This window comes from Artemia franciscana, chromosome 11 (genome assembly GCF_032884065.1).
Source record: "Artemia franciscana chromosome 11, ASM3288406v1, whole genome shotgun sequence".
Lineage (NCBI taxonomy): Eukaryota > Metazoa > Arthropoda > Branchiopoda > Anostraca > Artemiidae > Artemia > Artemia franciscana.
Window position 1 is genome coordinate 20,340,028 of NC_088873.1, and position 16,023 is coordinate 20,356,050.

Genomic DNA, 16,023 nt, shown 5'->3' on the forward strand with positions numbered 1-16,023 from the left:
ATTTCTCTTTCTAAATCATGTAGCATTTTCCAACGTTCTAAGCAGTTTGGATCCTTCTCCAAAATATACAGGCCAGCCAAACGGGACATCTGCAATTGAATTGTCTCAAGGATGATGTCAACAGCGTTAATTTTGTCACTATCAATTGCATCTAGCTCACTGGAAAGAGTTTTTAGTATTTCCACAATATCGAATTTATTTTGTTTCGAAATATTTTGTTTTGATAGATAATGATACAGTTTGTCTTGTATCCTGTAGATTTCACAATAGTCATCTTGAATATCCAATGTTTCTAATTTCTGTTGGCTCATCTTACATTTGTCTTCTAACTTCTTATGTTTCGCGTTGACGGAGCAATCATTTTCTCCTTTTTCTGGCAACTTTGCTTTGGTATTTCTTTTTCTTTCTTCTATTTTCTCAAACTTTCGGGTCAGAGTTTCAGCTATCTCGTCACTTGTCGCTTCCTCCTTGTAAGTCTCATAGCAGCCATTTTTTCCCTCTGTTTTGATGGAACGGCTGATTTTTTCTCGGTTTAATAAATTTGTTTTGGCTTTTCCATTTCCTTGTGTGCTCTTGTCAAGTGTCTGCAATATTTTTCCATTTGGTAGCGCTTCAATTACGTTACAGATGCTGGATTTCTTACTTATTTGGGTGGAGTTTTCGATTTTTGTTTGAATAGGTGTTCCTGTTCCATTTTCTCTACCCTCAAACTTTTGACCCGGTACTGCTGTATCAACTGATTGATTTTCTCCATCCTTGGTGTCAAAAACTTGTTTCAATTTTTTTACTGATACCCAAATTTGGCCACTTTCATTGAAGCATTCCTGTTTCACATGTGAATTTTGGAGTTTTTGAATCATTCTCCATACACGGCCCTCCTTATGGACTATCTTCCGCGCATACAAATGTCTAAATCCTTCGGGATACATGATGAATGTAATGCTTGTAATCAACTAAATGACGAACTTCAATTACATATTTTTATATAGACACGTTGACGTCATTTGTTGCTTAAAGTTGTAGTGACGTCATTTTTAGACATTACTTCATTTTAACTGGCTCACCTTAAAATGATTTCATAAAATAGAATACTAATTATTGTGTTTTTGCTACGCTTTAAAAAAGTTTGTTAATTTCTCAAATCATCGCATGTGTTTCATGAAAGAAAAGAGTGTTAAATTTCAGTTGAAAAATACTAGTCTTTGTTATTGATTATCATCATTAAAAGCCGTACATACCTTTTTCTGTTAAATTAACCAAGAATAAAAGCCAATCGTTGTATCTTAAATAAAAGTATATGAAAAAATTGCTGCAATCAATAACCGTTACTATTTCTTCTTTTCCTCTGTCAGCTAGTATATTATCTATTCTTATTTCTACCAATATGAGAATTCAAACCACCTTATAAAATTACCATATTTCTACCTAGGATCCTATCTGTTTGTTCATGAAGCAACTATATCCTATTTATCTATTTGTTCATGGATCCTATCTATTTTTTTTTTTGAGTCATTACAATTTCCATCTGTTGGTCTTAGAGGAACATATACCAATAACCGTATGCTGGATTTTGTTTGTTCTTTTCTTTTTTGGGGGGGGGGAGGGGTTACACAGAAATTCTAGAAAAATCGCACAAAAAATTGCCTATATCCATTTTTGTCAGTGAGTCAGACAAACATTTCAGGAGTGTAAAAAAAATTACACTCCTGAAATGCTTACAATTAAGCTGAAATAGCGTAAAATTAAGTAAAAAAGCCTAATTTTCAATACGGATATAAGTACCATATGTTTTCGAGAAAGTTTTCATCTAAGCGTTAAATATAAATATTAGGTTCTGATAGCATTCTGCATGGTGCATTTTGAATTGCCAATCTGAGGTTTAATCTGTCAATCAGTTTAATCTGAGGGAATACGTGCCAAGTTTTAATCTTTCTAAATAGGACTGAGACTTACCACTTTGAAAATAAAGAGAGCCAACATAGTAAATTAAATTAATTCATAGACCTCGTAAGTTTTTTTTGGAAGGGAGGGGACTAAATCAATATGAGGAAGCCTTAAGAGCTACTCATCTCCTTTTTTTTATTTTTTTTTATTGTTAAATAACTCTATCAACAACCAAAAAACTATAACATACAAAAAGGTAAAAGACAAAAATATCAGTATATATAAACAAGCTCTAATTAAAAATGGACAACGAAGTGAAAATTACTTGATCAAGTTACGTTCAAATAAATGAATTGAATCAAACAGTTCATAGTACTGAACTGTAAGTAAGGGGCGACAAGGCTCAATAGTAACCGAAACTTAATAAAACAAAACTTTGATACAAGTAGATATATCCAAAGAATTTTAGTTATATGCTAATTTCATGTATATATATATATATATATATATATATATATATATATATATATATATATATATATATATATATATATATATATATATATATATATATATATATATATATATATATATATAATATATATATATATATATTATATATATATATATATATATATATATATATATATAATATATATATATATATATATATATATATAATATATATATATATATATATATATATATATATATATATATATATATATATATATATATATATATATATATATATATATATATATATATATATGTTACATCAAGTTTAGTCTTACCCATCAGCTTTCCGAGGAGGATCGTATCGATCTAGTGGTCTAAGAATGTCACAAGAGATCTCATTCAAACGGAAATTTAAAGTTCTAGTGGCCTTTTTAAGTGACCAAACCAAAAGTGTCCGGATCAAAATTTAGGGATAACCATTTTGTTGAGCATATACGAAAATCTAGTAACTAAGTTTTTGAGGACGACTTAATCTCCCATAGTCCCCGAGGGAAGGGCTGCATGTTATGAACTTTGTTCATTGCTAACATATAGTATTGGCTCTTTGGAAGCATACAGACGTTTTCAGTGGGATTTTTTCGGTGGGGGGGGGGGGGGGTCTGTGGAATGTTTTACACGGGAGGATATTTCCATGGAGGAAGAGAAGTTTCATCAAGGTGGTGCCGGATTTCTCTGCATTAATATAAAAAAAAACAAGTTTTTTCAACTGAAAGTAAGGAACAACATTAAAACTTAAAATAAACTGAAATTATTATGTATCTAAGGGGGTTCGTCTCCTTGTCAATACCTTGCTCTTTACGCTAAAGTTTTTTAGTAATTTCAAAAGAGGTATTTATTTAACTAAAATGCCTTTGTGATTCTCATATTACTTACATGAGGGAGTTCGCCCTCTCGTCAATACCTCGCTCTTTACGCTCAAGTTCAAATTTTGCTGAATAATGGCCACCAATATAGATAATAATTTGTTTGTGTTATTTTTGGGCCAATCTTATCATTTAATTTTATTATAAGCGCAGCTCCATAATTTTGATTTTTATGTGATAATAAACCAAAGATATTGTTTGTCGTCGGCTTGTGGTTGCTATTAAATAATAAAAAAAAATGTGTTTTTTTTTCAACTGAAAGTAAGGAACGATATTACAACTTAAAACCAATAAAATTATTACGTATATGAGGGGGTCTAGGATTTCTTCATTCATTCATTCATTCATTTCAGTCATTTGATAATTGCTGAACTTGTGACGTCCAATTTCATAAAAACAGTTTCATCCTCTAAGGCCGTTCTGTTACTATGCCTTACAAAATTAGTTCTGCAAATTTAACTAATTTCGGTTTCGTGGGAGAATCTTTCCGTAGAGAAATTTACCGTCAGAGAAGAGAATTTAAAAAACAATAAGCAACTAAATAAAAAACAAGTTTTTTCAAATGAAAGTAAGAAGAAACAGTAAAACTTATAAAGAGCAGAAAATTTTAAGTATATAGGGCTATAAGTATCACTGATCTTCTGAGGGTTGATGGATAGACTTACATATTGCTCTATTTAAAATCTAAAGCTGATAAACTTATGATCTAGCCTTGGAACTGGAAATTGTTTTTTTCTGGTATACCTGTGAAGCTTCATACTAGAAATGGATTCCAAGGAAGTCTTGGACAGCAGTATTAGATCGGCCTCTTACAACATTTTACTTCAGATCGCATTTCGGATAATCACCTTTGCTCTCAATACCTTCATTATTCATTATGTTGATGTCGCTGTTCTTGGTCTCTTAAATGTTAGATTTTACCTGTTGTTTTCAACTATCTTGTTTGTCAGCCGCGAAGCTTTCAGACGAGTCTGTCAATCTTGCTCAAAAAGAGATGACTGGAGAAAAGTCATCAACCTGGTATGGCTGACAGTCATAAGTACCATCATATCAGCTTGTGTATTTTCCTGGATTTGGCTGAATGTTCTTTCATGGCCGGAGGGTGAATTGGCTGAAAAATATAGATCCAGTGTCCTTGCCATTTCTTTTAGCTGTATATTAGAGTCTTTCTTTGAGCCTGTCTATGTCTTTTCACAGGCTTTTATGTACATAAAATTACGAGTTGTGATAGACTCTTTGGGAATGATACTTCGGGTATTAGGCATGGTTATAACTGTTTATCTGGCACCACAGTATGCCGTTGAAGCAGGTTACTTTGGACAAGTTGGCGTTTCCATTTTATATCTTTGTGGCTTTTGGAGCTTCTTTTATTATGAATTTTGGAGAAGAAAGAAGAATAATGAACCAGAATTACCAATTCAGAGTTTATCAGGATTTTTACCCAAGTTTCCAGCTGGTGAGGAAGTCTTGGATTGGCATCTTGTCAAACTAGTTTGGAGTTTCTTTCTTCAGGGACTAGCGAAGCAAGTCCTTACTGAAGGTGAGAAGTATATAATGACAATCACATCATTTCTAACGATGGCAGAGCAAGGTGTTTTTGACATTGTCAATAATATCGGATCAATTGCTGTTAGATTCTTACTTCTCCCCATTGAAGATGCCGCCTCTTTCTATTTTACGAAAAAACTTCAAAGAGTCCCTTTGGAACAGCAGGATGAGAAAGCTGTTGCTGAAGCCAGCAATGTTCTATTTCTTCTCATTCGATTTATGACCTTGTTCGGACTGAGTGCTGTTTTTTTGGGTGTACCTATCGCCAAAACCGTTTTGGCTCTATACGGAGGCGAAACGCTTACTAGTAGTGTGGGTCCTTTTTTGATGCAGTTAAATTGTGGATTGATATTTCTTCTTGCTTTGAATGGAGTCACAGAAGGCTACGCAACTGCAACTGTTAGTAAAGCTGAGTTAGACATGAACAGCTTTTTCATGGTCTGTACGTCTGGTGTATATATTGTATCTGCCTTATGTTTTGTATACCTATATTCTAGTCCTGGCCTGGCTATGGCAAACGCAGTAACTCTGTGTTTACGGATTGCCCGAAGTTGCTACCTGATCAACAAGCAATACGAAGGAACGCCCTATTCACCTTTAAAGAATTCATTCCCAAAGAAGTGGGAAATATTTGCTTTGATGCTTTCGTTCGTACTCTGTTCTTTCGTTTCGTACTTTGTTTCCTCAGAGCCTTTTTTGCCAACTTGGTCACCCTTGGTTTCTGGCGTTCTTTGTGGATTAGGTGTTCTTTGGGTGATTGTCGTCAACGAACCAGAATCACTTGACATTGTTTTGTCGAGACTCAGTTTTCTTCCTATGAGAGTCCAGTCCACAATACGAGCACTAACTAGACAACATCAACGAGCGGATTAAATTGAAGTGTGATGCTCTAATCGAAGTTGTTCTCGTTTCATTCTTAATTTTTTATCCTTGCAGTAGAAATTAAACGTCCTCAATAGCTTGCTCTGAAAGGGGCTGAAAGGTGCTGTCCCCTCATCAATGCCCCACTATTTACGCAGTTAGACTCTTTTTCACAGCTCTACTTTTTAAAACAATAAAAAACTTTGGCGTAAATATTGGGATGTTGAGGAAGGTACAGCCTTTTTCATGTACGGAGTGACTTCTATTCGTTTTAAGTTTTGATGCCACTCCTTACTTTTCAGTAAAAAAAACAAATATTTCTTTTATTTAATTGTAAATAAAAACAACAAGGTTTCTATTTACAGTTTGCAAACTCCCAGTGGAACAAATGTTTCATCAAAAACCCTGTGAAAAATGACACTCTTTTAAAATATAGTGATAAATGTGAGAAATTTAAGTCCAAGTGAATGAGAAGCAAATCTGGAATAAGCCCTTTTTAGAATTTAATAAAAATGATGTCATTTTGCTGTTGATAGATTTTCTCCTGTGGAGGGCTACACTCTTACGAGTATTCCCAGTAGAAAGGATTCAAAATCTTCCGAGAAAGGGCAACTATGCAGAGCGAGTTGGTGCAGGGGCACCCATTTACCTTGCAGCAGTGATGGAGTATTTGGCTGCTGAGGTCCTTGAGCTTGCTGGCAATGCTGAACGAGACAACAAAAAACTCGTTATCATTTTGTATCAAGATAGTCTGGAGTAAGACGGGCGTTGTCATCCTTCTGAGTATGTACTTAACCCAACAGTCTTTTTGAAAATGTATTTAAATTAAATAGAATATTAAGGTTGATGTCAGACCAAATCAAAAGACTTGTGTATATCCATTCTATCGAAGAGGTGTATCTGCAATAACAAATGAACTGTTAGGGGTTTTTGGTTTAAGCCTTTAGAGATTACCATGGGGCCTTTCAAGTATCTTCCTCTCCTTTGAGAAAGTTTTAGATTTGTGCTAGTTGAAATGTTGGAAAATAGAACTTGGTAAGCTTTTGGCTTTAGCTGGGCGGGAGTGTAGCCAATATTCCCTATTGTTTTCCGTGTTTTTGGTTTGTATGATGGAAAGGCACTATGGAACTGATGAAGCTATTGATATTAACTGCAATGACATCAGAAGTAACAGGCAGATGTAGCAAAATTTGGTCAGTGTCATTCTTTTGGAGTTCCTCTAGAGAATATCTGAAGCATCGATCTTTGTCTATTATACTTTGTGAACAGTTTTCATGAATTTAATTTCGTACAATTTGAATTCACTGCTGCAGCTTTTACCAATGTTATTCATTTTGGTATTGCTTAAAATCGTTTCATTCTGTATTAATATTTTTCCTCTATTACAAACTTCTGTAATAATAGAATTTTAATCTACAGTTCTAGTAGGCCGAGCTTCGCTTTGTCACTGATCTTGGGATGCTTTAGTCTTGTAATGTGATTTTTGATGTTGCTAGTCTTCTAACTGCAGATTTTGTAGGTGATTTGTAATGATGTTCGTTGAAACATGTCTCTGAAATTTCTTCAGGATTGAAATTGATTAAGTATCGTCATTACCCCAAACGTGTTTTCCATGCCTTTTGTTTCAGCTCACATTGGTCTTGTCACATAAGATGATCCATATAGTCAGACAAAACTTTATTCAGTAATTTTGGACATTATTCCTATTCGTTTAAGGGTTCTATCTTCTCCAAGTGTTATATTTTCTTCAGCATTATCCTAAACAGCTCTATGGTTCCTGAAGATACTATCTAGAATCTAGATATCTAGAATCTAGACTAGACTAGAATGGAATATCTTGGTTCAGGAAAAAGTTTCGAAGTGCTTAATACTTTCCTAGATTGAATACTTTCCATAGAAGGGGAAATGAATGGGAGGTGTTTTTTTTTTCTTCAGATTAGAAAAGTATTAGTGTCTTTCAGAATATAGTATTTTGTCGGAATCATGCGTTCCTTCAAAATCTTACTACTTTCTAAAAGCACGTTTTGATAAAACACTGGCTAGTAAGAAAAATCGACAGTTTGAAAGAAGTTTGACTTTTTATTCGAATTATTTAAGAATGACTCCCGATGCACAAGAACCATTTAATTAGAATAATAAGCTTAATTAAAAATATAAAACCCCTTTAGCGTAAAGAGCAAGGTACTGAGGAGGGGACAACCCCCTCATATGTGTAATAATTTCTCTTCGTTTAGGTTTTAATGTTGCTCCTTACTTTCAGTTGATAAAAAATGTGTTCTTTTATTTAATATCTGATAGTTTCTCTGGGTTGGACCTTTACTCTTGCATATGCCAATTTATGCTCTTTTAAGCTTTGACTTTAACAATTAGAAAAAAAAAACAAAAAAACTATGTGTTTTTGTATATATGCCTCACACTAGCCTCAAGAGAAGTTTCTTTGGGCTGGACCCGTACTCTTGCATATGCAAATTTATGCTCGTCAAATGCTTAAAAATATGAACATAGCATGAGGCCAAATGGCATTTCTTCAGATGATGAAAAATCTAGCATCAATTCAGTAAAATTATGACTAAAAAAAGCTAAAGTTTTATTTCATGTGAAACATTATTACAAATAATAATTATCAAACTCTCTCGTTATTGCGAAAGTACCCGTAAATTTGACAAATATGTTTTTGTCAGAGGACCCTTGAATTTCGACGTCAATTGTTTCTCATCTGTTTTACATGTTCAGTGAAGGTTCGACAGAGTCACCTATATTTCGTCAGGATCTGTTGCTCTCTGTCGAAAATTCGACAAGGTTACTATAAGATATTCTCAAAAGAAATTAATCTCATAATAGAAGCCAATATCTATATTTGAATTCGGCGAAAGGAACAATTTTAGTTGGTCTAATATTCCACTTCATCACACAAGAATTTTCAATACTTGAAACATAGTTTCATCAATATAATATTAGCCGCTATTTTAACTTAATTTGATCAAGAAAAAACCAATATGGCTACATTTTAGAGAAGCTCAGATGCATCTTGATGCATTGGTGCTGATCCCAACTTTTTTGCCAAAAAATAACTAAGTTATGACAGTTAGAACATTACATTGCTAAAAAATTGTTAGGAGCTCATTTTATGTCAAAAATTGAAAACTGATTGAATTGAACATTCTTTTCTTATCTGGTTGTATAGGATATAGTGTCCATATTTTGGATTGTCAAAGTATAACCAATGCTTCAAGAGACGGCATTCCAAGTCACAACTAAGGAGAGTTATACTGTTTTCAAGGTAAATTTTGACAGTGGTTCCAAATTTGCACTGTGGAATCATCGGTGACTTTACCCTAGGTAACCCCTCAACATCTGTTTGACAGCTTTACGATTTTGGACACCTTCTTTTTATAAATGAGCTAAATTTTGTTATTCAACAATGCATGTGTAGTGTATTTATTCATTGATATACCTCTGAATTTAGGATGAAATTTACAGCTGCATATGCCTTCATTTTAGGACTGGATTAGAGATATTTAAGGATTTTACACCGTTTGGAAAAACCCATCTATGTTGGTTGGATTGATTTTTGGTGCTGTTGCATGCAGCATGAAAGGACTACCTGAAGAACAAGTTTTAGAAGATTGCTACCAATGTTTGAAGAAATATCTTGGAACTAGACATACAATACTCAGACCCACAGAGATGAGCAGACAAATCTTATATACATTTTCTGTATGGGTATAGTCTTCATTTTTTATTTCTGGCACTGTAAGCAAATTTGAAGCATCACTCAATTAATTTTTGGCCTATGGCCAATGTTAGACTCACTTAAGCTTTTGTTGCTTTTTCTGTCTCTGTTGTTAGAAGGACTGCTTGAATGTTGGGCATAATGCGTCCTTGGGCAATGGTAACCTCCGACAAGAGCTTGTTCAGTTCTTTGTCATTTCTAACGGCAAGCTAAAGGTGACAAGAAATTATACGAGTTTTTTGTTGTCTCGTGCAGCATTGCCAGCAAGCTCAAGGGCCATTGCTAGCAAGCAGCCAAATACTCCATCACTGCTGCAAGGTAAATGGGTGCCACTGCACCAACTCGCTTTGCACAGTTGCTCTTTCTCAGAAGATGGTGAGTCCTTCCTACTGGTAATATTCGTAAGTGTGTCACCCCCCAAAGGATAAAATCTATCAACAGTAAAATGACATAATTTTTATTAAATCCTAAAAAGGGCTTATTCCAGATTTGCCTCTCAATCACTTGGACTATCTATCGTGTTTTTTTTTTTACAATTAGCCGTGGCTTGATGCCAGGGCCAGTTGTAATACCAGGGCTATGGTAAGGATTTGCCTTGTTTCTGGACCACTGCTTTTCCTGAGGTAAAAAAATGGAGGCGAGAGAGTTATTTTGTTGCGAGAGCGACACTTTTGTTTCGTCGTGTTTTTTTTCTAGCACCCCGATTTCAGCGTATTCCTAGAAAGTAGTAAGGGTCTAACATCTGCAGTTTTTACGGAAAGTGTGGACTTTAGGCCTGATTGATGAATATGACTTCACATTTTGGAAAACTTCGTAGAACTCTTGCCTGGGGCCAAAAAGAAAGGCTTTTGCTTGTGTTTCTACCCATTTCTGTTTGTGGTTTTAGCTGAGTTTATTATTCGGTTTTTCGTGCTTGGGATTGGATAGAGAAATGGTATCAGTTGTGCCTCTTAGAGTTTTAAAGTTCTCTTATTCCTAAAGAAATTAGAGTTTATCCTATGTTCCTTTCTAAGTAATGACGTTAGAAACTTTGCCTACGGCAAAAAAGTCAATTTTGGAACTAAGACAGATAGATTTTTTGCGACGGCAGTCGATAGCTCTTGAGGAGCTGATCAAAGTATATGTCATCCATTTTTTGGTAGAAAAATTCCTTCATGAGATATACCAGTTTGAACGTGTAAAGGGGTTGAAAACTTCAGTAGTAAGGTACACACTGCAACCAAAAATAGGCCGATACATAAATAGTATCAGATGTGCCTTTTAAACTTTAAAGAATTACACTGAATGAATCATTTCTACTTCTTATCAACCTGACATCGGAATCAGTGGACAAATTTGTACCTTGACTGGGATACGGGTGAACTTAAAGAAGGAAAATAAAGTGAAAAAGTCCTTTACAGAGTACGAATCAATACGGCAAGACCTGTCAAAGATAACATGGGAGAGTTTTGTTGACAGTGACAACATAAAATAAAGCTGGGAGGCATTTAAGACAGTACTTCTAGCTGCAGAAAATAAATATCCCCAGGTATACTGGCCGCCCCCTCCAAAAACATGCTCCTTCCTATCCAAAGAAGTGATAAGGGCTAGAAGAAAGAAGAAAAGAGCGTGGACCACATACGTAAAGTGCAAATGTGATAAGCAGTATGGCACGTTCAAGAAATGCAAAAACAAGCTAGGAAATTTGACTCGGAAGAGTATAGAAAGCCATGAGGAGGCAATTGCAGCTGACGCAAAGCAGAAAGCAAAGGGGTTCTGGCGCCATATCTCAGTAGCTAATCCCTCTAAACATGATATCCTGAACCTCATGAAACAGGATGACACAAAGACCTGAGAGGCTAAAGAAAAAGTGGATTTGCTCAAATCTAGCTTTGATACAAATTTCCCCGCTCAGCCCATACCAAATTTTCAACCCACTTTACCAGAGCAACCAATCAGAGAACCAATGTACATGATAATTATAAGTATAGAAAATGTTCTGAATAGGCTTAAGAGACCGGATGCAAATACAGCTGCTGGGCCAGATAACCTATGACCCAGACTATTAAAAGAAGCAGCAGAACAAATTGCTTAGCGAATAGCAGTGATATTTGGGATGTCACTCACTTCCAAGTGCTCCCAAGTGACAGGAAGCAGGCCAACATCAACCCCACCTTTAAGAAAGAGAGAAAGGATCAAGCCTGAAATTATCACCCTATAAGTCTTACTTCTGTTGGATGCAAGGTCCTTGAGAGCATCATAAATAACGCACTGGTCTCTCACCTTGAAAGAAATATGTCTCTTCCAAAAAGTCACCATGGTTTCTGTAAAGGTCGCTCAATCGATACAAGCCTCATTTAGTCATGTGACTTTTTCACCAGACTCTTAGATGATGGCCTTCCGGTGGATGTCATGTCGCTTGATCAAGCAAAAGCCTTTGATAAAGTACTGCATCAATCTCTTCTCTTGAAAATTGAAGTATTGAGAGTGCATGAGGATATAGTTCCCTGGAATGAATCCTTTCTTCTGGAAGAACTCAGAGGGTAGTAGTTTATGATTTCACCAGTAAAACTGTTTATTCTGATGAAATTCATGTCATTAGTGGAGTCCCACAGAGCCCAATCCTGGGACCAACGTTGTTCAGCATATATATTAATGACTGTACAACACACTTGAAAACCCATTGACACTAAGAGCTGTGAAGATTGTAAGCTCTTACGACAGGGCCAAATTAGCCCCGTCTCTCAACGATGCAAGAAGATTTAAATCAACTATCTAGATGGTCATCTGAGTGGGGTTTGCGGTTCAACGTGTCAAAATGCAAAGTCCGGCATCTTGAACACAACAATCCTAGACGACCTTATTATATTAGAGATGACCTACTTGAGGCTTTAAGTGAGGAGGAAGACCTAGGGATTGTTCTCGATAACGAACTCAAGTTCCACAGCCACACACAAGCTCAAGTTGCTAAAGCAAAGCAAGCCCTGGGGCTAACAAAATGAAGGTTTACAATCAGAAAGCCGTTTGTATTCAAGAAGCTGCGTAAGGCTATTGTACGTCCAAACCTAGAATTTTGAATGGCCCTAACGTCTCCCCATTATTAAATGAATATTAAAGCACTAGAGACTGTCCAAAGGTGAGCAACAAAGCTCAAACCATCTTTGCAAGTCAACCCATATGAGGAATGCCTTGCATTCCTCAAACTTCCCACCCTAGTCTATCAAAGGAAGAGAGGAGACGCAATGGCTACTCACAAACTATTAGAAAACGACCTCTGAAGTGAAATATCCTGCTCATACCTTTCAAACACGACGGGAGGTCACACAAATAAGCTGCAAGTCCCAAAAATAATAAAGATACTGGTATCGGCGGCTTAAGCTAAGAGCTGCTAAAATAGGGAGTTCCTTCAATGTTCCTGTTTCTCCACAACCTGTTCTCTACAATCTGGAGAACAAAGACAATTCCCGAGGATTGGGGGAAAGGTTTCATCATCCCCTTATGGAAGAGGAAAGGCTCAAGGAGCGATTGCTCCAGCTACTGGGGAATAACCCTACTGTCAGTCTCTGGCAAACTGTTTTCAATTGTCCTGCTGGATTGATGTCGGAATATCATTCGAAAAATCCAGCTACCGGAGCATGAGGGTTTTATGTCGGACCACTCATTATCGAGCAGATTTTCACGATTCGACGAATAGTAGAGAAGACCACAAAGTTCCAACAGAAAGCATTTATTGCCTTCGTTGACTTCACGATGCATTTGACTCAGTCGATCGAGAAGCTCTTTGGCGGATTCTAGAGTTGACTGGCCTACCCGAGAACTATTGCAGAGTTCTTATAACGCTGCACCATGGGATTGTGCAAGTAAATGACCGTTGCAATCCGTTCATTCAAACCACGACAGGGATGCGCCAAGGACGTGCAGTGGCCCCAGAGCTCTTCAATGTCATCGTAGATTACATTATGGCAAAAACCATTTCACGTCTCAGTTTTGGGCTGAAATTCGGAGATCGTGCCATCACAGATGTTGTTTTTGCCGATTACTTGCCATTCTGACGGACTCCATGGAGCAGCTACTGGAATCAGACTTAGGTTGTTTTTTGCTATAATTCTGAATCTTTTTTCAAAGTTTTCGGCTCTTCGAAATATTCAAAATAGTGTATCTAATGCCTTTCGCTTTTACCATCTTTCCTAGAATTATTGAACAGTTTTAATAAAAAAAAAAAAAAAATGTTTATCTCTATATGTTCAAAAGTTAATTTTGTCTCAATGGGCCTAATTTCGAATATCACTAATAATGGAGGAGTAAAGGGTAGACTCCAAATTTTGCAGCAATAACTTTTTTGGAAGGTATATGTAATACCATTTCTTCCCTCAGTCCCAAACGCAGAAAAAAAAAACTCACCTGAAATCACAAACATAAACAGCTTGTAAAAGCATTTTCGGACATGCGAGAAGCTTTTCTTTGTTTGCATGTCTTAATTTTTCTATTTGTTACTTTAAAAAAATATTTTGGTAATGTGGCCAAGTAAAGATTACTCATCTGAAGCTCTTAGATTTTATTCTCACTTTAGTGCGAAATTGGTGTTTGCTTCCTTCCCTACGCAGAGAGAGCTTTCCCTTTGAAGGCAGAAACATAGGAAGCGAACACTTGGAAGAAAAATTTCACATGGTTCTCTCTGGTAGAATGTGAATCTACTTCAGCATACACACTTTAGCCTCTGGCTCAGGGAAACTTCCGTTTTCGGCCCAAATCATAAGCTGCTTTCCACATTAGTAATGTTGTATTTATCAGTCCTGCATGGGGATCGTGCCTCCCGTAAAAACTGTAGAGATTAGACCCTCACCATCCTCTTTCGATGAATTAAAATCAGTGTCACAGGGGAGAAATCGAAAAAAAACACAAAGTGTTGATCTTGCGAAATAATGAATAAGTCGTTGGATAAACTTATAGAAAGCATCTTGTCATAGGTAAAGTTGTTAGTCTTTGCTACAAAACTGAAAAGTGGGTTTTATCCCCCTCCGCTCCAGAAAAACATAGGTTTTGTAAAACATCGTATTCGCTCAAAAACTTGACATTTTTATTATGGTGCATCATGGTTGAGAAATGCAGGGTGGTATTCCTTTCTGCTTTCGGTAAAACAATTGGCTGTTTCCATTTTGGCCTCGCTTTGTTTGTCTTTTATTGTTCTTTTTTTCAGACAGCATGTTTCGATGATGCACGCTCTGTAACTCCTGGCAATGAAGATGATTTGCTTGAGAGTATAGATTTTGAACAGATATCCGATGACGAGCTTGAAAATGACGTACTTCTAGAGCCATCAATTGACCCAATGGACGTCGATTGGAAATCATTATATACTGCCAAACTAGTTCAAGAGGCAAAGCCAACACCTTCTAGGCAAAGATGGTAAACAGGTGCCATATTTTCTCGTATTGGAGTTACAACACAGTTTCTGACGTGAGACAATTGATAAAATCACAAAGTTAATGGGTGAAGACAAGTTATTACATCCAGTTGCATTTGAGCATATTGCATTGAAAGCAAAACAGCGTAGAAGTGAGGGGTTTAGTGGAGCTCTCTGCTCAAGAGCTGATGCGGAAATGAGATCCATTATGTATCATAAGCCGGAGACGGAAGGAAATGAGGAAATTTTCAAAGCTGCACTTGATTTGATACGTGTTTAGTATTCACCTTATTTTGATGAACAGTCTAATTTGCCTTGTGTAATATAGCTATTTATTATTTCTTTGTCTCATTGATGCCAAAATTTGGCTTGAAATTGTTTCATTGCTCGTGGTTAAAGCTAACCATTAAGGGGCCCTGTAACATTAATTAAAAGTTGGAGGGTCTAATAGGAAGTAGACTTAGGAAATATTGGTTTGTGTTGCATCATGTGATATTACATCTAGCGGTAAGCCTTCCCTTCAATGGGCTAAGTAAAGTGAATAAATACAAAGATTATTTAATGTGAATTTAGTCTCATGAGAGAAATTATAACGTAGATGCGTCTCTTCTTGGGGGTGGGGTGGGAGGTGATCATCAAGAAGATGTCTGGGGAGGGTTCTGAAGGAGATCCTACTCGTACTTTTGTTTGGTAATATATTCCAATTTTTAGCACGTTGCGGCTTTTTTAGGATGGGGGAGGTTTTACGGCCATATATATTTTCTAAATGTTATCTCCATGTTTCTGTGACTAGATATTCAGTCTGATTGAAAGGATAACTTTTAAAATTTTGAGGAAGAATTTCATGAGTGATTTTCAAGTGGTAAAGTTTTGTATGATAAATAAATTTTGTCATATTTTGTAAACAAGTTTTAACAAATAACTCTCAAACTGCTTAAAGTCTACATTTAGTAAAGGAGTAAGTGGAAGTAATTTCTTTAGCATACGAGTAGAGATGGACTCCAGCAGTGGAAGAACGTTCTAAAGACTGCTTTCGAACTAAGAGCCGTCTGTCTTCGATAATAGAATAAATCCTAAAGCTCCTTAAATTGAGTCTTCAACTCCAGCAAGATTGGTTTGGGCCAAAGTCAGCATTGTTATAAAATCATATTAGCGGGATCAGGAAGCCACCTGCTGTATACAATGGTTATTTACGGGAAGAATTTGAATCCAGCCAATTTTGCAACCGGTTT

General features: G+C 36.1%; 1 protein-coding gene across 23 annotated transcripts in view; it reads left to right on the forward strand.

Annotated features, from left to right (window-relative positions):
- LOC136032943 (uncharacterized) overlaps window positions 1-15,713 on the forward strand; it is a 75,121-nt gene extending 59,408 nt beyond the window's left edge. For 10 of the 23 annotated variants that reach the window (XR_010618816.1, XR_010618821.1, XM_065713419.1 and 7 more), the window contains 2 exons: window positions 9,177-9,398; window positions 14,585-15,713. Coding sequence is in view for 9 of the 23 variants with exons in the window: in XM_065713419.1 (XP_065569491.1) it covers window positions 9,228-9,398; window positions 14,585-14,797 (384 nt within the window). In the remaining 14 variants the exon portion in view is untranslated. The remainder of the gene's footprint in view (window positions 1-9,176; window positions 9,399-14,584) is intronic. The other 13 variants (XR_010618828.1, XR_010618820.1, XR_010618823.1 and 10 more) reach the window with 4 other exon arrangements.
- The last annotated feature ends 310 nt before the right edge of the window (window positions 15,714-16,023 follow it).